Raw genomic sequence first — 24,956 nt, 5'->3', positions numbered from 1 at the left:
TATCAGTATCTGGCTCATGCCTTGGGAGAACTTGTAAATGCTTTCAAAAATTACAAACTTCAAAGACAAGAACTAGAGTTAAAATCACAATAGATATCACACTAACAATGGATTGAGGGCAATGAATTCAGAATAATGGAATAACAAATTTGTACACAATTTGGAAATCTGCCACTAGTGTTTACTACTCATTTGAGCTTGGATAAGTTATTGAACTCCTCTGGGCTTCAGTTTCCAAAGCTGTAACATGTAAATGCACCCCTGAATTCTCTTCTAGCTTTTGGACCATGATCCTATGAGTTAAATTGTTGTCCTCATTCCCTCATATTCATGAAGAAAAGATCTTGGATTCTCAAAGACTTAACAAAATGTCTAGTTCACAAAAAAATTAATAAACACTCTGCCTATCTCTCTATGTGTCTACTTATACATCTGTCCATTTGATTCCCTGTCTATGTTTTTGTTTATTTCTTTATGCCTGTAGAATACAAGACAGCTAAGGATAAACCCTTGTTTTCAAAAATGGAAAATTATTTGAGCAGTAGGGGTATATATGATAATATATAAATGTATATATATCTATATATGTATAAATGATCAATTGAAGTCAAAAGCTTTAGGGGGAAAGACAAGTAGTTGTGTTTGGGACCAAGACAGAAGTACTAATCAGACACATGGGTAGATATATCCTATAACATACACATATGTGTATATATACATGTATGTGTGTGAATATATATTTGTATATATAGTACATACACACACACACACACACACACACACACACACATATATGAACAGAGCTGTGGTTTTATCAGTGCATTGGACTATTATTGAAGAATTTACTTTAGCACTTGCAATTTCTCAGCAATTTATATTCCTAGAGAATTACCTGAAAGTATAGAATAGTTAAACAATTAGCCCAATCATAAAGTCAGTAAATATCACAAAGGTTACTTAAACCTCATTCTTCTTGACTACAAGGCCATTTGTCCATCCATTTCACCACATTATTTCTTAGTGATTTAGATAATAACATTATGGATCTTAAAACTGTATATTACCATGATAAGACTGAATTATTCTTAATAATGGTCAATAATAATTAAGTTAATATAAATTATAATAGAATCCAATGATTATGGTAATTATACTATTATTTATTAAAAATGATCATTATAATTTATATATACATGTGGATTTAGAAATTGACAGATGGATATATGGATAAATATCCAGGTAGTATTTTAAGATTTATAATAGGATTATCATAGTACAGAAAGACAATATGGTAAAATGGATAGAAAGCTAGTTTGGGGTTCATATATTGTCCTAGCATGATATATTATTATTATTCTAATGTTTATTCAACACTTTTCTCACTTCAATATTGATAGCTCACTGAGAATCCGAGAGTTTACCACTTGCCCATGGTCACAAAAAAAGTGTTGGAGGCAGGACTTTATTATTGGTCTTCTTATCATAGTGATCCATGCAGTACACTATGCTCCTTCTCCATTGAGCTTGGTTATTAGGATAATCTTGACCTCAGAGAGAAGAGTTTCAATATTCCCAGCCCTAGGTGTCCAATGTCATGATGCTAAGTCAAGTCCAGAGGGTAATAAAGATGTAGAAGCATCGGATATAAACAAGCTTTCATGGATTTTAATAATGAAATCACCAAAGCCCTTCTCTGAAGTCTTGCCATGAAGATGACTCTATCTGCTGAAGACTGTGTCATTGGAGCATGTTATGGTATATTCCACCAAACTAGGAAACCTTTTGAGTATTGGACTATTATTCCAATCTGGGGTTAAACGTCATTTGTGGGCCACTTGAATTAAGTTTTGGAGGCTCACCAGGTTGAACACAGACATGAAAATCTATAAATTCCACCTAAGATATGCAAACATTGCAGTGTGAATTGGTATATTCAGAAAGGAGAATTAGATTGAAAAAAGTCAATGAGACTGACTGAAAGAACCAGGTGAGATTAGAGGTGTATGAGAAAGGGAAAATAAGCTGGGCAAAGTCTTTCAGGACATAGAAGGATATAGGGTTAAAGATGAGAGTATAGGAATTAGCTTTAATGAAAAGGAGAGCTATTTATTTAAATTATGAAAAGAAGCTGGAATAACATATTCATGTCATTCCTTTATTTATTTATTTGTTATTTCAGAGGAAGGTTATATATAAATGTTTTATTTTTCTTCCATAACACTGTAAAAGTATATATTTCTAAGCCAGATAGATTATCCTTTGTTTTTATAGTCCTTTTAAGAGGTTAGGAATAAGAAGATCTATGACAGAAAAGAGGAGACTTTTTTTAAATTTTCTTTTTCTTAAGTTATATATTGCATATTGTAGCTTAAATAATTGTGCTATTCTGTGAACTTGTGACATGGCAGAGCCCTAGATAGATACATTAGCCATTCATTTTCATCTTTTGTTTGATGACTACAAAATACAGGTCTGCCACATAACATCAGGGTTCATCCATTCTATTCACTTGAATTGGTTAAGCTTTTCATCCTCTAACAATTTATGCTTCAGATAGAGGTAAGCTTAGGGGGTCAAACAGAAACCAGTGTTTCAGAGTTGCCCAGTTATTTAGTTTTCTAAAGGGCAAATTTCTAACATCAAGCAATTTCACTATACAAATTCACCCTGATTCACTTACAGGGCCTGGACCTGTAAACTCTGTAATAGAAAGTGCAGACTCATAATAAAAGGTGAGCTTTCCTATATATGTGATACTTTTTATTCCATGAAGAATCATTCTTAATCTTTCTTTGCTTGGTTAAATTTTTGCTCTGAAATAATGATTTCAGCAGAGTAGATAACTGTCAATTTGGATCAATTTGTAAATTCCCTCTATTAATGCAGTTCAGCAACTCATTTGCCATTTATAGTTTTAGGGAGCTGTCTGGGGCACTCACTGAGGGATTAATTGACTGGCTGATGGTCATACACCGAGCAGGAGTTAGACGAAGGTCTTTTGGATTCCAAGACTGGTCCCTCTACGTATGATATCATACTATTTCTCCTCCTGATTATACATTTGGACCTGAAAGAGATCTTAGATATAATCTAGCATGTCCTTCATTTTATAAATGGGAAACTGATGCCCACAAAGGTTCAATGATTAGCCCAATGTTATAATAAGAAACAGAACTGAGATTTAAACTGACGTCTTTAGGTCCTTTTACTTCAACTTCAGTCTTCTTTCCAACTCCCCATACTGCTTCCATATAAAATTATAAGGCTGAAAATACATTTAGGAGCCCACAGCTTTACTTTTATTTTTTAGGCAACTTGTGTCTAGGTCACACGGCTGGTAATGTCTAAGGCTGGATTTGAATTCAGGTTCTCCTGGTTCTAGAGCTGGAGCTCATTGTACCACTTAGCTGCTTCTCACATCTCTGCTTTTCACTGGGATTATAAACAGAACCATCATCATGGTTTCTGCAGTGTGTATTCATCCCCAATCTGACTCTTATCCTACCAATTCGCACCTCTAAATTACCAACTCCCTAAGCTTAAAATTTTAAACTTAGCATATTATTTCTCATCTACTCTTGTCTTTCATTCAAACCATTACTCAAGTCAAACTCCTTCTTCTGAAAAATTTCATGATTAAGCCCTTCTTCTCTATCCCCAGAGTCATTGTGTTGAATGACCGCAAAATCCCTTGCTCTCCAACCTCTCAATTACTCTACACACAACAGCAAGAATTCTTCTCAGGCATCATGTCACTTTCCTTCCTCAGCATCTTCCGAATGTCTCCTCAATCACCGCAAATTATAGGCTTTATGTTCTTCTGCCAATTTTCCCCTTTTACCTAAATGCTTTTATTTTCTGCTGCATCCCACTTCACCCTCACATTCAGGCATTCATCCTTATAGTCTCATCATAAAACCTCCTCCCATCACTGAACCATATGACAGTATCCCCATCCACAGGACCTGTCCCCCAATAATAAGTGTTATTTAAAAGCAACCTACTCTGTTGACTCTTTTATACACAACACTTCTGATCAGATCACACCAATAATTAAAAACAACAATGCAATGATAATTATAAATGACTAAATGACTATATATACATTTTTGTGCTTCTATTCTAGGTATATCAATAAATAAGACAAATATATACCTGTTAAGTTCTTTATCTTCAACCAAAAATTCAAAATCTTCAATTATCTTGTTACTTCTGATCTACCCTCCTGATCTGATTTTAGATTAACTTCTGTCCTTCAGCATGCTTTCATCATCACCATATCATGATTTTACCATCCCCATCATTTACCATCCATATCTATAGAGATAGACATGTGTATATACTATATGTAATATATGATATAGATATGTGTACACACATTCATGCATGTATGCATAAGGAGATTTGTAAATCATTTAAAAACAGTTTCTAAACATTACTTCATTAAGGTCTCACAGCAATTCTATAAGGTAGGTGCTATAAAAGTTCATAGATGGCTAAGTAGATAAAATGCTAGTGTTAGAGTCAGGGAAGAGGGTCAAATTCTTCCTTCCACAATAGTTTTATAACCTTACACAAAGCATTTAAGTTTGCCCAGTTTCAGTTTCTTGATCTATAAAATGCACCTGTAATTTATAATTATAACAACCACCTTTTGGGATTGTTTTGAGAATCAAATGAATCAATAGACATGATTTGCCCTCTAAACTAGTTTTCTCATCTGTAAAATGGTGAGATGACATGTATGCCATCAATCTAACAAAGTAACAAGGAAAGGGCTTTGTGTAGAAGGACAATATGTCTGTCTGTCCACACATGCATCCATACACATGTATATATGTACACACATATTTATACTTGTCTCTACATATACTTACATATAGACACATGGACACACACACATAGTGATTAAGTGGCGCAGTGGTTAGAGTATTAAGCCTGGAGTCAGGAAGAGCTGAGTTCCAATCCAGACAAACCCCCACCCCCCAACACACACACGCATACATGCTAGATGGTGCAATAGATAGAGCTGAGTTGAGATGGATGCAGAGCATGGATTCAGAAACACAAGTTTTTCTGAATTCAAATCTGGCCTCAAAGACACTGTCTAAAAGACTCAGGGCCAGTCATTTAATCCTCTTTGCCTCAATTTCCTCATCAGCAAAATGAGCTGGAAAAATAACAAATTATTCTAGTATCTTTGCCAAGAAAACCCCAAATGAAGTCATAGTTAGATATAATTGAACAATAATATGTTTACAGATGAGCTATTATTAATATTACTGCTGCTGCTGCTACTACTATTATCACTTCTACTACTACTACTACTATTACTACTACTAATCCTACTACTTCTACTACTACTACCACTACTACTACTTCTACTACTGCCACAGTGGCTGCTGCTGCTTCTACTATCACCACCACTACTATTACTACTACTACTACTACTACTCCTCCTCCTATTAATCTAATACTTCTATTACTTCTACTACTACTACTACTAATAATAATAATTCTCCTACTACTAATTCTCCTCCTCCTCGTACTAATTCTACTACTATTAGTACTACTATTATTACTATTAATCTAATACTTCTACTTCTGCCACTACTACTAATACTACTAATAATAATTCTACTTCTTCTTCTATTACTACTACCACTACTACTAATTCTACTACTTCTACTACTACTACTATTAATTCTAGTACTATTACTACTACTAATTCTACTATTACTATTACTAATTTTCCTCTTCCTCCTCCTACTAATTCTACTATTTCTACTACTAATTCTACTACTTTTACTGCTATTACTACACTAATTCTACCACTACTACTACTATTACTACTAATTCTACTATTACTACTACTACTTCTACTAATTCTACTACTTCTACTGCTATTACTACTACTAATTCTACCACTACCACTACTACTACTACTACTATTACTACTAATTCTACTATTACTACTACTACTTCTACTAATTTTACTACTTCTACTAATACTATTACTACTATTTCTACTACTACCAATGCTGCTGCTACTACTACTACTATTACTCTAATACTTCTATTACTTTTGCTGCTGCTACTACTACTACTACTACTACCACTAGTATTACTACTAATAATAATTCTCCTACTACTATGACTAATTCTACTACTACTACTACTAATTCTACTACTATTACTACTACTAATTCTACTACTACTACTATTAATCTAATACTTCTACTTCTGCCACTACTACTACTACTACTACTAATAATAATAATAATTCTACTTCTTTTTCTACTACTACTACTAATTCTACTACTACAACTAATTCTACTACTTCTACTACAACTACTACTACTAATTCTACTACTACTACTACTAATTCTACTACTTATACTACCACCACTACTACTACTATTACTATCACTACTAATTCTATTGTTACTATTACTAATTCTACTACTACTACTATTAATCTACTACTGCTACTACAACTACTGCTGCTGCTGCTATAACTATTCCTATTACTCCTACTACTATTCCCACTACAACTATTACTACTACTAGACTTCTACCATTACTGCTGTTGCTAGTGCTACAATACTAATAAAATAATAATTTTTGATTATTACCCCTAACTTTTTCATTTAGTTTCATTCCTTAGAGAGTTGGTTAGTATATAGACCTCCCCAAATCAATAGACCTGGACTTTGGTCTATCTTGTTTAGATTCCCTGAGACATTCTTTTCTCCATTAACTCAGTTATCACCTATAGCTTAAGTTCCCAATTCACAATCTTTCCCTTCCTGTTCCTAGAGGCTACAGCCCTTTATTTTGCAGTAAGACAAAACAAAACCCTGAGACTTTCCTCCTGCTGGGTTTAACTTTGTATTTTTATTTAAAAACAAACAAACCCTAAAAGCAATCTACAAAACATCATCAGACACTATGGAACACCATAGGGAGTCCAAGAAACCTTCTAAACATGTAGATCAAGGCACTTAGATCTAGGCAAAACCCTGTAAATGTGAATTTAAGACAGTATGTAACAAATTTGTTTCCTGATATATAAATTCAGTCACAGTGAAATTCTGCATTTGGGGTCACTGTGTAATGATGGATACCAGCATGTGTGTGTAGATCAATTTCCATTTATATATCGTCTACATTCTCCAGGATACTTCCACTAAAATCCTACTCTGAAATCCCTTTTTGGTGTATTGGTGACTCGGGAAGCATGGGGCACTAAGAACAGACCTTGGCAAAGAAACCTTCTATTTTCTGAGGATCAGCGTATCACCGCATTGGCCGGAAGGTGATGCATTTTTTTGGCTACAGAAACCCTTTAAGTCCTGTCATGTACTGCTTAATAAATATTTGTTGATAGATTGATTTTCTGAGTCACAGAAGTCTACAATTCTGCATCTCCTCTATTCCCACCCTTAAGAGAATGAGAAGCTCCATTATGCCTTCTTCCTCCTTTGTTACTTTTCCATACAGCATTGTGGGCTCTCAGTAAATGCTGCTGGCTCTCTGCCATGTGGCTGTAGTTCTCCAGGTCAGACTGAAGAGAAGTGAGAAACAAGTACCCCCTAATCTTGTCTTAAGTGATACACAGGGGAATGTCATGCAGTCTATATATCTGTTTAGTGTAGAGCAATTAGGCAGAAGGCTGCTGTACATTAAATTACCTTAGGCACGGTTCCTTCCTGGCCACTCTATCTCCTAAGGCATTGGCCACTACTTATTTAGTATCCAATCATCACATATTGGTATCATAGCCTATGGGGGATTAGTATGTGGTTGGGATATGCTTCTATCATTCTCACAGATTAATTTAGAGATTGATTCTACAACACTGTCTACAGTGTGATCATGGTTCCAATTTTTGCCTTTAGGACCAAAACATGAACCACATTAGATAATATTTGTGCACCTTCTTATTTACAACTTTCAGCATCATAGAAGAAGCCTGAGAAGGGGCTTCAGTGATTTACTATATAGTGATAGAATATTGATTAATCACAGAGATTACAGAGGCTATCTGGGACAACCCCCTAATTTTAAATATGAGGAAATTGATAGAGAGGTTGTGAGTAGAAACTGCTTGCTGGGTGAAGCAGTAGATAGAACACTGAAGTGAAGAAGACCTGCATTCAAAAATAGTTGTAGATACTTGCAGACTTTGCGGTTCTGGACAAGTCACCTAGTTTCTATTTTCTTCTATTTCCCCAACTGTAAAATATAAATAATAATAGCATCTACTTTCCATAGTGGTTGATCAAATGAGATAGTATTTGTAAAGTATTTACTACAATATCTGACATTATAGCAGATGCTTAATAAATATTTGTTTCCTTCATTTTTTTCCCTTCCTTTCTATTTTTTCTCTTCCTTCTCTCCTTTTCTATTCTTTTCTTTTTTTCTTTGATCCTTCCTCCCTCCTCTTTCCCTTCTTCCTCCCCTTTTCTCTCTCTTTCTCTCTCCCTCTCTTTGTCCTTTCTTCCCTCTCTCCCTTTCTTTCTCTTTCTTTTTCATTTTTTCTTTTTTCTTTTCCTGTAATGGGATGAGGCTCAGGTTGATGCACTGAGGTCTCAAGCACATGAGGCTAAATAGTAATTGGACCATACTCTATTAATATATAAGCTTGGAGAAAGAATGGCCCCCACCCACTCTTTGTGCAAGTCCTGATGTGTTGTACAGGAAATGACAATTTTGGTGGGTGGAGGCAGGGGAGTAGAAAAGGAAGGGGAAGGAGAGACTGCTTGCATTGCCATTGTGACGGCCTTTCAGCTCAGGTCTGCTAGCTGGCTTCCTGTCGCAGCTGCCCATATTGCTATCGCAATCCTTCTTGCCCATATTGCTATCGCAATCTTTTTTCACCTCTTCACTTCAATAAAGATGGAAGATTTTTCCCTTAACCTGAATTCCTTCCTGACTCCGGCTGATTTTAAATACGCGGTCATTACATTTTCCTTTCTTTTTTTTCTTCCTTCTTTCCTTCCTCCCATCCTCTCTTCTTTTTTTCTTCTTTCCTCCTTCCTACCTTCATTCATTTGTTTCTTCCTTCCTAACTTCCTTCCTACAATTTTTATTCCTTTCTCTCTCTCCCTCCCTTCTTCCTTTTCTTCCTTTCTTTTCTAGAATCATATGGTACAGAAATGTCTCTCAGTCAGAAAACTTCATTTAAAATCCAACCCTTAATTTATACTACTTGTATGACCTTTGGAAAGTTATTTAGATTTTCTGGGCCTTAGTTGCATTATCATAAAAATGAGGGGTTAAATTAGATGGTCTCTGTTATCCTTTCCAATTCTAGATCAACAGCCCTATGAATATGGATAAATAAATAACTGAGATGCTTCTCAAGCTCAAGTTCTCCAAATCTAAAACTTTCTACCTCTATATCAGGTGATCTTTCTAGAAATATAGAAATAAATATTATTAAATTGAATTGAAATTTTTCTTTGAACTTTGTAGATGAACACAGAAATATCTATCCAGTTACCTGGATATCTACCTACATTCTGGAGTTAGACATGACATGGACAAAAATTCCAGCTGATTGAATTTGCTTTCCATCTTTCATCCCATTGTTTTGATGTAATCTATTAGCAGAGGGATTATTAAATTTTTCTACCTCTGAGCAAATAGAAGCTCTATCCAATCAAAACTTTTTAGAGAGAAAAAATTTCACAAAATAAATACACCTTTCCATTCAAACATCATTCTTCCAGATGGCAAGTAATCTTATTATATGTGTAAGAAAGTTGTGTTTATGCAGACAAACTGAAGTGGAAAGATGAGTAATTATCTGGTGAAGTAAATCAATTTTGGATAGTCATGGTAGATGATTCTAAAGTCAGCCCCTTTTTTTCCTTAAAGATGGATATCTGACCTTTCTTACTTTATTTTGCCTGTGTAGAGTGGCTGATATGACAGCAAAATTATACCCTTCCTAAAACATAGTTGTACTTTTTCAGCAAATTGGTAAAATTTTGCCTTTGCTAGAGCAGAATTCTAGTTTTTAAAGAATGACATTTTACTTACTGAGATGTAAAGGTAGGTGGATGTATATATTGTTACTTTTAAATTAATAAAATAATTATTAGATTTATTGCATATAAGCACTGAACTAGATAATAAGAATACAAAGCTGAAAAAATTCTTAATTTCTGCCTTTAAGGAACTCGCAACCTGATCAAGATGTTTATAAGACATTTATCAGACAGTTGGGAATATAGGACTAGAGGTCTCAGGAATGGGTGAAGCTGGAGTTGAATATTTAGACAGTATATCTATAGCGAGGATAATTGAAGTTATAGAGGATTTAGAATCAACAAGGACATGGAAAAAAATAAGAAAAGAGGGACAAAAAATCATAGAAGAAACATCTATTTTTAAGGAATGGAAGGAGAAATCAAAAGAGATAGAGAATAAGTAGGAGAAATATGAAAGAACAGTGAGAGAGACAGACAGAGACAGATAGAGACAGAGAGAATATAAGAAAGAAAAGGTAGTTGGTGATATTTAATGTTGAGCAACTGGGAAGTTAGAGAAGGAATGGAAAACAATTTTGGGGTTGGTGATAAGTAGATCAAACTTTACAAAATCACAAATTTTGAGTTTGTATGGGATCTGACATATAGCTTAGACTATACTCTAAACCCAACAAGTGATTGTTCATCTAACATTTTCTTGAAGAACTCCAATGAAAGGGAACCAACTGTTTTCCAAGACAGCTCAATCTACTTTTGAATACATCTCAGCTACCAAGGAGACCTAAATTGACTTCTCTGACTGTCATTGTTCTAGACAAGACCAAGAAGAATGAGCCTAATCTACTTTCTACATATACTTTATAAATAGTTGAAGACAGGCATCATTTTTCTTCTCCACCAAGTCTTCTCTTCTCAAGACTAAACATCCCTATCTTTTTCAATCAATACTTCTTTGGGATGACCTTCATGTTATTGACCTGGTTGCCCTTCTTTATATGATCTCCATCTTGTCAACATCCTTCCTAAGGAAATAATACTAGAAATATTACATGGGCTCAATTCAGACCAATAAGGATCATCTTGTTGTTGGGGTACAAATAACCAATGTCTTTGGGCTCAAGTGGGAGTGAACACTCTAATTTATTAATGATAGAAAAAAGAAAAGGGATCAAGGGAGTAGACACTAGTCTTGACCAGGAGGCAAAATATTACCATCTATAATCAAAGAGAATGAAGAAAGTAAAAGTGAAAAGGGAATAAAAATATAAGTGGGGAAATTTAGAGGATCTCATATCACATGGGATGAAAGAAAAAAAGATAATAGTTAAGAATAAGAGTGAATAGTATAGAGGGATGTTTTAAGGAAAAAAGTGAAGGTTGGGAATAGCAACTGAGGAGAATGTAACAAAGCCAAGAAGAGAGGTTCAGAAGAAACCTTATAAAGCAACGAGGGCCCTGTTGAGTTAAATGACACAGATTTGGAATGGACCCAGTCAGCATGATTTTGTGATTTCCTCCTGCAGGATTTGGCTGCTTCCAGACCATAGGAATAGAGAAAAAGTGACAAGAGGAGTTGCCAGTAATGGAAAGTTGGCAATTGGCAGGTCAGAAATAGAAGAAGGCCAAGCAGATGAAGTCCAGTTGATAAAACTGGACCACAGGCTAAATGCAAACCATATTAAAATTGGGTGCAATAAAATATATGCTTTTGTAATTTTGTTCAGTTTTGTGAAAGCCCCTAGATCTCAAAAGCACTAGGTAATTCACTAACATGGCAGCAAAGGGCATCAGAGGCCTTCCAGCTGAGGTTGGGAGGCAGATGATAGAGGCAATTTTCTCAGCATCTTAAAGTCAGAAGGGGTGGAAAATGCACACAGGCCCTGGTTGGCCTATTCAGAAGGCTCATTCGTTTCAGTGCTGAAGTGAACAGCTTGCCATTTTATCAAGCCAGAAATAGCTCCTAGCACACCTGTGGTTTTTAAAGTGGAAAGGTGAGGAGGGGATTGCAGTGAGAGAAAAACAAAAGAGAGGCAGAATTCTAAACTTATTTGCACAGCCTATAATCCCTGAACTCAAAATACCTGGATGTTGCAAGAGCATCTCTCATCAACAAAGACAGATAGAATCTGTTTATAGATAGAATAAAAAACTCGGGTAACTCCCCTTTTCCCTGTGCCAGAGACTTTAATTATAATAACTCTAATGTTTAAACCAGAAAGTAAAGTAATTGGGTGATGGGGGTACTTTGGAAAACCCAGTGGAAATTGTTCCATGCTCCAAAGTCATGTGCTGAAAAGAGAATACCATACTGAAGTCAGATGACTTGGGTTTGACTCCCGAGACTCTAAGAACATAAATAAGTTATTTCTGCAATCCAATTATTCTTTCCCCTATTTATAGAAGAAGAAGTTGAACTAGTTGACCTCCAAGGTGAAAGAATAGTACTGGTAAAGGAACATCTACTTTTACAATTATAACAATTCAGTAATGTCCCTGTTATCAGTGATATGCTAGTTGGAAAAAAAAAAAACTCACAACAAAAGCGAAATAAACATCAAAGCAACTAAATCATCAATGTGACAATATTATAACTAGTAAGAGTAGATAATAATAAAGGCAGAAGAGGATTATCTATGGAAAACCAGCAGATTATATTCGTTCCCTTTGCCTATTCATAGATATAGATAACTAGGTTTCAAAGAATAATACTGTTAAATCTGATTTTAATCTGTATATCAGGTTTTGTGATAGAACATTTCACTGAGCAAGACTGGGAGGTAATGACAAGGCTTATTTTTCCATAACAAATAATTTGGAGTATTTCTTTCTAAGGTTGGGATCCTCTGACCCCTGAAAAATGACTGAAGGAGTCAGGGCAACTTTATGTTGAAAGTTTTTCACATTTTTTTATGACGGCTGTGTACTTCATTTCCAAAATCACTAAAGGGAAAATATATTCATTTAATTTTAGTTGCTTTAGCGGCTTCCTTGAGATGCAAGAGAAAGATCTTTTAAATTTGACACTCTAGGCTATATCTATTGAAGAAGAAATAGAAGTGAATAGAATAAATTTTGACCAATTACTTAAATATCCTCAAAGCACCTTTCTATGAAAGTAATAATAACTGACATTTCTATAGTGTTTTATGGTTGGAAGATCACTATATATGCATTGTCATTCAAGTCTATGCATTAGGGTTTACAGTTATTATTTTTATTTTATAAATGAACAAAAACTGAGATCCAGAGGGACTAAATAATTTGCCCTTGGTCACACAGTTCAAGAATTAGAAGTTACTGTGCATACCCTTTGACCCAGAAGTGATTCTGCTCGGCTTATATCCCAGGGAGATCTTAAAGAGGGGAAAGGGACCCACATGTGCAAAAATGTTTATGGCAGTCCTTTTTGTAGTGGCTAGAAACTGGAAACTGAGTGGATGCCCATCAGTTGGAGAATGGCTGAATAAATTGTGGTATATGAATGTTATGGAATATTATTGTTCTATAAGAAACAATCAGCAGGATGATTTCAGAGAGACCTGAAGAGACTTACACGAACTGATGTTAAATGAAATGAGTAGAACCAGGAGATCATTGTACATGGCAATAAGACTATACAATGATTAATTCTGATGGACGTGGCTCTCTTCAATAATGAGATGATTCAAACCAGTTCCAATTATTTAGTGATGAAGAGAGCCATCTATACCCAGAGAGAGAACTGTGGGAACTGAGTGTGAATCCCAACATAACATTTTCACTCTTTCTCTTGGTGTTTGCTTGAATCTTGTTTTCTTTCTCAGTTTTTTTTTTCCTTCTTGATCCGATTTTTTTTTTGTGCAGCAAGATAACTGTATAAATATGTACATACATATTGGATTTAACATATATTTTAGCATATTTAACATATATTGGACTACCTGCCACCTAGGGGAGAGATTAGGAAAAGGAGGGGAAAATTTGGAACAGAAGGTTTTGCAAGGGTCAGTGTTGAAAAATTACCCATGCATAATGTTTTGTAAATAAAAAACTTTAATAATAATAAAAAAAAAAGAATTAGAAGTTACACAGCTAGCAAATGTCAGAGCCAGAATTTGAACCCAGAACATCCTAATTTGAACTCTTATACTCCACCTCTATCTACTGTCATCTTCTTCTTTTCCAACAGGGAGAAATTAAACAACAATATAAGTCTGAACTCTCCCCACTAGCTGTGGTTGTAAAAAACAAACTTAGATATAAATTTGCTACTGGCATCTCAGAGGGTTAGTTTATAACCTTCAGGCTTGTGCTTTTCTTATCAATCAACTGGGAAAACTTTTATTTTTCAATCAATCAAATAAAGTATCGCCTCAGATAGAACAAGAAGGAACAAAGATAAGACACTAAGTCTGTCATGAAAAACATTTTCTCAAATTAGTCTTGTATATTGTCAGGCATTTTCTATCCTTGAAGAATGGCATGTTATTTAAAAATTCAAATTTAAAAACAGATTAATTTAAGAGTTATACCTCATTGGTTCATGGAAAGGTAAAGTAATTTCTTTAGGCTTTCTGTAAATAATTTATTCTTCTCCTTGATTTCTTATCTATCTCATAGATAGGAAGTTGACCTTAGAGTCAGGAAGCCCTGATTTCAAATCCTGAACCTAATCTATACATAGCTTGTGCTCTATAGCCATGGACAATTTCTTACTATCCCATGTGAAAAAAAAAAAGTTAATGATAAATTCAATATATATTTAAAAGCAATAGTCATCTTTATAAATAGTTTTGCAGTTTCATATGAAGTTATCTTCTGCCCATCCCATTCTACTATATTGTGGACATTCTTGTTTTATTTCTTAAGTTCAGAATTAAAAAAAAAAAGCTGATATCTTACAAATGAGTTACAGATTTGCTTTGGTTGTGGTAGTTCAAGCACTGGGTTCAATGACAGATCCTTAAAATATATTTGGGTGTGTATAACACACATACACACACATCTATAAACAGACAGACAAAGATACACATGGAATGCTAGCTTCTTGAGAATAAAGATTATTTCATTCTTTGCCTTCATAATTTCAATGTCTAGCACAGAGACTGAAGCCAGAGATAGAGGAAAATGTACTCCCTGTGACTTTATTGGAATAAGGAACTTCTGGATGTGGACTCTGAAACAATGAAGTTTCTTCTTCAGTATCTTCTACTCTGCAATTTATAATTTAGTGTAGGGACTCTTAATAAAAGGCCCATGAACCCATACACATTTGTATTCAGTATAAGTGGTTTGCTTTCTAATTCTATATTTTATGTATCACAAGGCATTAGAGTGAGCAGGGACCATAGGTTTAACAAAACTATCAAAATGGTATAAGGTCCAAATGAAGTTTAAAAAAAAAAAAACCTAGTTTAGAGAGCTTTTTAGGATACTGAGCAGGTCGATGTCTTGCCACAGATCATATAACCATCATGTGTCAGCTGCAAGACATAATCTAGGACTTCCTGGCTCAGAGACCAACTCACTCTTGACTTTTCCATTCTACCTCTTGGTAAATATTAGATAAAATATCCACAGAGTGGATATGTTATGACTGTTATTTGAATATATGTATGTGTGTATATATATGTATATATATAAAATGTATATATGCGTGTATACATATATGTACATACACACATATATAATATACATATATTAATAAATTAATATTAACTAATGAACTAATACTACAATATAATTAAATTAATTAGTGAGGCAACAAAATTCTTTTTTTTTCATGACTTTTTAAAAATATTTTATTTTATTTTATAATAACTTTATATTGACAGAATCCATGCCAGGGTAATTTTTTTACAACATTATCCCTTGCACTTGCTTCTGTTCCGATTTTTCCCCTTCCTCCCTCCACCCCCTCCCCTAGATGGCAAGCAGTCCTATATATGTTAGATATGTTGCAGTATATCCTAGATACAATATATGTTTGCAGAACTGAACAGTTCTCTTGGAGGCAACAAAATTCAATGTGTGCAATGTATATAAATGTTACAGTATTATAATTCCTACAAATGATTAACAGATTAAAAAATATATATGTCTCTTCCTTTTACTTGAATATAAGTTCCACAAGGGTAAGGTGTTTCTTTTGTCTTTCTATCTCCCTCATCAAACCAACACAGTGTCTTGTTCTCAATGGGTCTTTAATGAGTAATTCTTTTCTTAAAATTTAAGATTATGTTTAGTTATCAAGTTTACCAAACAGAAAATTTATTGGTAGTGCCAGAATTTTAGAATTTGTGGTTTATGGAAACTTTCCCATGATGTTTGGAGAAATCCCTTTGGTCACGTTTCACAATAAAATCAAGATATTTCAGCAAGAAAAGTCATGAAAAAGAAAGCTATTGAGAATGGTCATAATTATGAGAAACTAAAGAGATACATGAAAAACCTAGAGAACAACTCTGTTAGAACGATTAGTACAATTTTAAACAAGTTACTATTTCTCAACCCCCTGATAAATCAGCATTGTATTAAAAAAAAAAAAAAAAAAGCATGGTTACCAATTTACAATACTAATAGACACCCTGGATTTTCCTTCATCCAAGGCTGATATAATCCAAGTAAACTCCCAATTAGCAATTTAGCCCAACAATTCAATATATATATTATAGTTTTATATATATATATATATATATATAGTTAAAATTCTGGCACTAATACTTATTGCTATGTGATCTTGTCAATATCACTTCATTTTTCTGGACCTTATTTTCCATGTTTCTAAAGTGAAGAGGTTGAACTAACTTATTTATAAATTCTCTTCCTGTGAGTCTTTGATGTCATTTTGTATGGAGATAGCTAATGGAAAGCTCCCTGCATCTAGTTTTGTCAATTTTATCAGTGATTAGGATAAAGGTGTTTCACATGTTTATCAAATTTTTATGAAGTCATAAAACTGAACAGGGTGGTTAATATTCTGGAAGATAAAGTTAAGATCCAAAGAGATTTTTTATCAGTCTAAAACCAAGACTAAACCAAATAGAGATAAATGTAAAATCTTTACTTTAGTGTGAAAATATCAAGTACTTTAGTATTGATTTGATGGAAACATAGCAATATAATAATGCATATCAAAAAAGATCTGTGGATTATAGTGGACTGCAAGTTTTAAAAGAATAAGTATGAAATATCTCCCCCATGCAAATACACAATTAGCCTACTATTTAGAATAGAAGCAGATCATATACTCTTCATAACTAAAGATAGGGGATGAATTCTTAACCCAACTAGGGATACAGACAATTAGAAAGTTAAAACTCATAATTTGATGATATGAAATCAAAATGTTTCTGCTGAAAATAATAACACAGGATGAGAAGAAAAAAGTCAACCTGGAAAAACAATTGTATTAAATATTTCTGAAAAAAAGATTTTAATGCTCAAGGTCATCTATAGAAATATGACCAAAAGACATTCCACGATAAAAAAAAAAAGTAATCAAAAAATTTGAACAGATGATTTTAGAAAGAATTATAGATTATTAGTGTCCATATCAAAGAATGTTCTAAATCACTAATAAGAAAAGCACACATCAAAACAAATCTGAGTTTTCCCCTCAAACTCACGAAGTTGATAAAGATTACAAAAGAAGAAAACAATGTCGGAGTAGTTGTGAAAAGACAGGCACACTGATGTATTGTTGGAGGAACTGTGAATTACTACAATTATTATGGAAAGCAATTTGGAATTATGCAAACCAAGTGGCAAAAATGTCCATATTCTTTGATCTAGTAATTTCTCTTCTACATCCCAAAAAAGTCAGTCCAAAAAGAAAAGATACCATAAGCACCAAATAATTTATACATTTTAGGTAGTAACAAAGAGCTTAAAATAAAGTAGATATCTAATGTTTGGGGTGGAGGAATGACTAGATTATTATGCTATTAGAAATGATGAACATAATAAAGAGAAACATGCATGTTACCTTGTCACCCACCCAACTCAATAACCTGCAGTAGCTCTTTATCATCTCCATAATCAAATGCATGCTTCTTTTTGGCATTTTAAACCCTTCATAACTTTTTTTCTCATCTTTACATATACATGCACACATATACATACACACAAAACTCTTTGATCAAGTGACATTATCCTTCTTGCTTTTCCACAACCATGAGACTCCATCTCTTAGACTATGTCATTTTCTTTGGCAGTCTTCTGGGCTTGGATGCTATCCCTTCTAATCATCTAGGCTTCCTTTAACTCTCAGCTTGTATCTCTCCACTTACACAAGAAGTCTTTCCCAACCTCTTAATTCTAGTGCCTTTCCTCTCTTAATTATTATTTGTTTGGGAGAGCACCAAGATGGCAGAGAGTAGACAGGACTTTTCTTGAGCTCTTCCAGGTTTTGCTTAGAATCCACACCAGATTAAGTCAATGAATGGACTTTAGAGTGATAAAACCCTCAAATATTTGGAATGTAACAAATTTTCAGCAGAAGATATCTTGAAGGGACTTTAGGAAAGGTATGTCTCAATCAGGTAGGGGAGACTTGGCCCAGTGTAGATACAGCACAGGAAAGTCCAAGATGAAAAGGCCCCACACAGGGAATCTAGTAGCCAAAATACAGTAGTGTTGTCAACTCTTTTGGGTTCAGAAGTCAATGGATCAGAAAATTAATTGGTCCAACACAACAGAAGGCAAATAGTGAGCCCCTGAACCCCAGTATAGCAAGCGTGACTTGGCCATGCCCACCCAGCTTGGGAAGGAAGCCAGCAGCATGGGCGTCAGGACAAAATATAACCCATGTTGTTCTGTAGAGGAAGTTGGAACATTCTCTTCTTTGCCCTAGAAGCAGACCCTAACCTTTACAAATGAGCAAAAAAGAGCTCTGACCCAAGATAGGTATTATGGAGACAAGGAAGAATAAACTTCAAACCCTGAGGATACTAAAAGCAATATATATATATATATATACTAAAAGCCTCAAAGTGTGATATTAGTTGGTCTCTAGCTCAAAAAACTCTCTTGGAAAAATTCAAAAAGGTTCTTAAAAGAGGAGAAAATGGGGAAAAGAAATGAAAGTTTTGCAGGAGAGTTTGGAAAAGGAAACAGAATTGATCTGAAGAAAACAACTTAAAAATAGATTTGGTGAAATGGAAAAAGAAAACAACTCCCTAAAAAATAGATTTGGTGAAATGGAAAAAAAAGCAAATGAATAAAACTCTTTTAAAAGTTCAGTTTGACCAAATGCAAAAGGAGGTAAAAAGCTAACAAGAAAATAATTCATTAAAAATTAGAATTGAAAAAATGGAAGTCAATGACCCATTGGAACATCAAGAATCAGTCAGTTGAAACAAAAAAATGAAAAAAATAAAAGAAAATGTAAAATACTTCATTGAAGAAACTCATCTGGAAAAATAAATCCAAGATAGACAATCTAAGAATTATTGGGCTACTTAACTATGAAAAAAGACGAGCCTAGACAACTTCTTTCAAGAAATCATCAAGGAAAAGTGCCCTGATATCCTAGAAGCAGAGGGTAAAATAGTTACTGAAAAAATCCACTCTAACCTCCTGAGACCCCAAAATGAAAACTCCAAGGAATATTGTAGCCAAGTTCCAGAATTATCAGATCAGAAAGAAAATACTGCAAGCATCCAGAAAGAAACAACTCAAATACTGAGGAGCCATAGTCAGGATTGCCCAGGACCTAGTAGCTTCTACTAGGATGAAAAGGCTTGTAATATGATATTTTAGAGGTCAAAGGAGCTTGGACTCTAGCCAAGAATCAATTACTAAAGGATTGTCTTTCAGGAGAAAAAGATGGATAGTCAATGAAATAGTAGATTTTCAATTATTTTTGATGAAGAAACAAAAGCTGATCAGAAAATTTGATTTTCAAATATAGAACTCTAGATCAGCATGAAAAGCTAAAAAGTGAAGAAAACAATTATATTTTTAAAGGTTAAAATGTTAACATCATTACATGGGAAAATATGTGTAATTGTTGAGAACTGTGTCTTTGTTAGAGGTATACTTGAAGGGTGTAGGTATAATTTGACTTGATTGTGATGATATTAAAAAAAAAAAACAACTAAGGGTAGAAAAGGGATTGTAATGGAAGAAAAGGGAAAGGAAGGTAAATTGGGGTAAATCACAACACATGAAGAGGGGAAAATGACCTTTGACAATTGATAGAAAGAAAAAAAAATGGGGATGACCATTGTGTGAATCTTAATTTCATTGGATTTGGTTAAAAGAGGAAATATCAGACATATTTGGTTTGGTATAGAAACTTGTCTCACCCTATAGGGAAGTAGGGGAAAGGAAAGGAGGAAGCTAATAGAAGGAGAAAAGAAGTAGAGGGCGAAGGGAGTAAGAAAAAGGGGAGGGCCTGAAATGGGAGAGGGCAGATTAAATGAGGTGACAGTCAGAAGCAAAACACTGGTGAGGAAGGAAAGGAGGAAAGGAAAGAGAAAAGTATAACCTGGGAATAATAGGATGATGGGAAATACAGACAGTAATTTTAACTGTGAATGTGAATGGGATGAACTCTCTCATAAAATAGAAGTGAATAGCATACTGGATTAAAAGCCAGAAAACTAAAATATGTTGTTTACAAAAAACACATCTGAAGCAGAAAGATATATACAGAGTAAAAGTAAAAGGCTGGAGCAGGACCTATTATATATGTTATGTAATACATACAATGTATAATATATATTAGAATGACATGTTTTAAAATTATAAAAAATAAGCTTGGTTCCAAAGAAGAAATAGAAAGAAAGAGCTCTTTCTCTCCCCCAAGGTGGGAAGTCACATGTATGGTACATTCCCACACTGTCAGATACTTTTCAAAGTGTATTTTCTCTTTAAAATTCTTGGTTGTAATGAATGATTTTCCCGGCAAGGACAAGGAAAAGAGATGAAAAATCTAAGTAATAAAAAATGTCAATTAAAATCTATTTTAAAAGTTAAAAAATCTTGTTGTCTGGAAGAGTAGTGATTGTCCTTAGAGCAATTTAGAATAAAGTTCGAGTTTTTGGAACAGATCTAAGGAAGCATGTCCAAAATGAAGTGATGAAATCAGAATAAGCTAAATTAAGACTAGTTGAAGAAAATAAGGGTATTCAATCTTAAATGAAGACTGATGGGGGATGTATATAGCGAGATGACAGTTCTCCTCAAGTATTTAAAAAATTAGTAACATTTCATAGTGATTAAACTACTTCTTTTGAACTAAGAATGATATGAAGAAATTGTAGAGTTATAGATTTTAAATCTGTTTAAGGAAACATTTTCTGAAAACCAGAGGTATCCTAAAGGGAACAGGGTCATCTTCAGAAGTGATAGCTTGTTATTTGCTGGAGTTTTTCCAAAAGAGACTGGATGATCAATAGTCATGGGTATGGTGTGATTTATTCTTTTCAGGTACAAATGTTATTAGGTGATCTTTGTTGCCTTGTTTAACCTTGAGATTCTATGTGACTCTGAACCCTCTTGTCTAAGAATCACAAATATCTAGGCAGAGTTGGGTAAATCTTAGAGGAATAAGAGGATGAAATGTAGAGATAAAATATAAAGTTGGGAATGTATATTAGAACAAGACAATGTATAGCTTTAAAAGTGAGGATAAAAAGAGTACATATTGTTCATAGGTAATAGGGAACCACTGAATTCTTGTTTAATTCTGAAAGGATGCAGTAATAGTCCATTAGGGAGATTATTCAGGAAGGAATGTAAAGAATGGATTGGAGAGAGAATAGACTGGGGGCAAAAAGATAAACTGCTATTTAAAAAAAAAAAGCCTAGGCTAAGAGATACAAGAACCTATACTAGAAAAGCTTCAACTGGAGTGGAAAAAACAGGAGAGATATTAAAAATGTTTGAGAGATTAAAATTTACAGGCCTTGGTAATTTAATGCATTTGTCAAAATCCTACTGCTTCTTAAGAGCTTATGTGGTGCAGGATTTTGTTGTTCTCAATCAACAAGAACAGGTCTTGGTCTATGGTTTTCTTAGACAGACTAAATGACAGATCACACGTTTGAAGCTATATTGAAATTAGGGCTAGATCAATGCTTGTTATTTGATTTAGGACAGGAGCAGCTGCACATAAAAATTCTTCAGGGTGAGAAGAATTTGTCATGCTCTGCTTTGGAAAACACAAAATTTGGACAGTTTATGCTTGGAGATATTCATGATACTGAATGAAATCTCTACAAAATAAGGCATAAAGCTAGTCACTAATTAAAAGTTTATTGAAGAAAAATTTGGCACAATAAAAACAAATTAGAGAAAAGAATAAGAAAATATCCCTTTGATCAACATTTTATCCTTATGGATGCACAATAAAATAAGTTGCTTTCCATGTGATTTACCAGCAGCCTATTTTCCTAGACTCAGTCAACATATTTTTCTCCCAAAGCTTATTCCTTTCAATCATGTACCAGTAAGGAAAAGATGCCATAAGATGAATGACAATTATCCTAGGCAATATGTTTTGGAACCTTCCAACAGGTTCTTTCTAATTCCCCGGTAGTATAATATCAAAGTACTTGTGAATCATTGTATAAATTGAGAATCATATACTTACCATAAAAAGTCAACTGTCCTCTGGCCACATTTTTCCCTCTTGAATTTTCAGCTACACATTCATATAGACCAGCATCTTCCTGCTGGAAATTTGGAATTTCAAGAATTCCATTAGATTTGTGTCTTCTGGCTTTCCTGGCTATTGGTTTTCCATCAGCTCTTCGCCAGATAATAGTTGGAACTGGACTAATAATAAAAACAACAATGGAGTGAATCATATTGGAGAGGATAATACTTTTTTATTTAGCAGTTTAATCTAAAAGCAAAATAAACCTTCCATTAGTTATTTTCCTTGTATGGGTCATTCATGTATAGCACAGGCTGAGAAGGAATCTTCTTTCTCTGAAATGTAAATGAATACTAGAATGCTGATCTGTTCTCAAATCTGGATTTTACACCTAATTTAAAATTTTATATTTTTACAATAGTTAATTTGAGTGAATGTGCCATGTGACATGGAAGAAAAGAAATTCACTTAATTCCTAATGGTTTAAATAATATTTTAGTTCACATGTATAAGGATTCTTGCAAGGTAACTTACCCGCCAAGCTATATTAACTTAGGACATGTTTCTATTCCTTTGGATTATTTATGTATTAGGAGTTCAATAAAATGATAGCAAAGATGACTTTGTCAGAGAAGGCCTTGAGTAGACCCCCTGTGAAGAACTTATGGGATGACATGGACAAGAGTAATTAAGGATGGGTAGATTGGATGAATTGCAATTTTTGTTATTGAAAAAAGCATCCAAATTGATGAGATTTGTTGATTCACTTGAGCTTCTAAAAATTCCCTTTGGAAAACTTGAGCAAAACTACTTCACTTAAAGGGTAGAATCAGTTGCTGGGTCTTTCATGTGGTGTTCAAACATTTGTCTACTGTTGTGAAGCTGCTTCTCACAGAATGTATTCTCATCTGCAAATATGGAAACTTAACCAAGTCTGAAAATTGACAGAATATTGCCTGAGCCAATGATATCATCACTGCAGTTTTTGAACAGTGGATTCAATAATTCACTTTCATAAATTTACATAGCATATTAATTAGAGGCTCCGAAAACTGAGATCATATTTCAAAAATTCAAACAATCAACTTGGCCATGCTTTTAGTATAGGATTTATGTTCATTAGACACAGCCTTGAATAATCAGGACAACAGAGAAGGCTCCACCAAACCTCATTCAGCACATTTTTATATATGTGATAATGTGCATGCTCAATATGGCCTTTGAAAATTGTGTTATATTTGGCATCTTTCTGAGATGCTCTGAAATGGCTGATGATGATGATGATGATGATGATGATGATGATGGTGATGATGATGATGAGTAGTAGCAGCTGGTTATTCAGACATGAATTTTTCTGTGCAGAGTCCCTGAGCCCAATTTTTGTCTTTTGTAGTTTACCAGCACTGCCATTTAATCAGCAAAAATTCAGTTGAATTCATAGTTCCCTTTGAAATCTGGACAACACAAGTTTCTTTGCTCTATTATTGCTTTAGAAGAATTGTTTGAGGAATTCTACAAAGACTTTGCTCATAAACTGGAGCTAACCAGGACTTTGTTTTAGCTACTTGCATTAGGATACTCTCCCTTAGCAAATCAGATTTTATTACTGTAGGCCAAAAAACCATTAAAAGATCATTTACACCAAACTGGTTTGTGTCACCTTTGCTCAAGAAAGAGCACAGTCCAGACAATATCAAAGTCTTAGTCGCCTCATCTGCTTTCCAGCTCTAACATTTTATGTCACTCTGACTAATCCTCTGAACAATGCAATGAGGTCTTGGGGACATAATGTTACTTCACAGGCACAGTGAAAAATAGCATGCTAACAAAACATGATTCAGGACAATGGAAATTACTTTAATATTTCAGTAAGAGCTATGGGGAATGATGTGGATAATTAAAATCCACTGAGGACTCTCAAATCCTTAATTTAGTTGACAGTTAAAACCACCCCACCAAAACTTTTTTTATTAGCAGTATGCAGAAAAATTCCAACTGACTTGAATTTAATTGTCCTTTATAGCATAAAAAAATATAACACTACTCTTGAGCAATAAGCTAGCCGAAAGGAAGGTAGGTAGAAGAAAAAGAAATAAAGAGTACAGTCAATTCACAAGCAGTCTTAGCATCATAGATTCAGAGTTGGAAAAGACATAAGAAGTAATTCAGTCCCTATTTTATAGGTGTACAAACTGAAGTCTGGAGGGTTTAAATGATTTGCCCATTGTCTCACAGATAATGAACAACAGAGTCAAGATCCTGGGTCCTATGATTCCAAATCCAGAGCTTTATTTATCACATTATCAAATTTTGTCAAATTCACTAACCAGACTAGAAAATATGGTTAGAAGGACAGTTAGTTGGTG

General features: G+C 34.1%; 1 protein-coding gene across 2 annotated transcripts in view; it reads right to left on the bottom strand.

The window, feature by feature from the left end:
* The window catches only part of LOC127551357 (contactin-4), a 703,767-nt gene that overhangs the window by 177,329 nt on the left and 501,482 nt on the right, over positions 1-24,956 (bottom strand). For both annotated transcript variants that reach the window (XM_051981038.1, XM_051981047.1), the window contains exon 8: positions 22,585-22,769. In XM_051981038.1, coding sequence (XP_051836998.1) covers positions 22,585-22,769 — 185 coding nt within the window. The remainder of the gene's footprint in view (positions 1-22,584; positions 22,770-24,956) is intronic.

This window comes from Antechinus flavipes, chromosome 1, assembly GCF_016432865.1.
Source record: "Antechinus flavipes isolate AdamAnt ecotype Samford, QLD, Australia chromosome 1, AdamAnt_v2, whole genome shotgun sequence".
Classification (NCBI taxonomy): Eukaryota; Metazoa; Chordata; class Mammalia; order Dasyuromorphia; family Dasyuridae; genus Antechinus; species Antechinus flavipes.
This window is presented reverse-complemented; position numbering and strand designations above follow the sequence as displayed.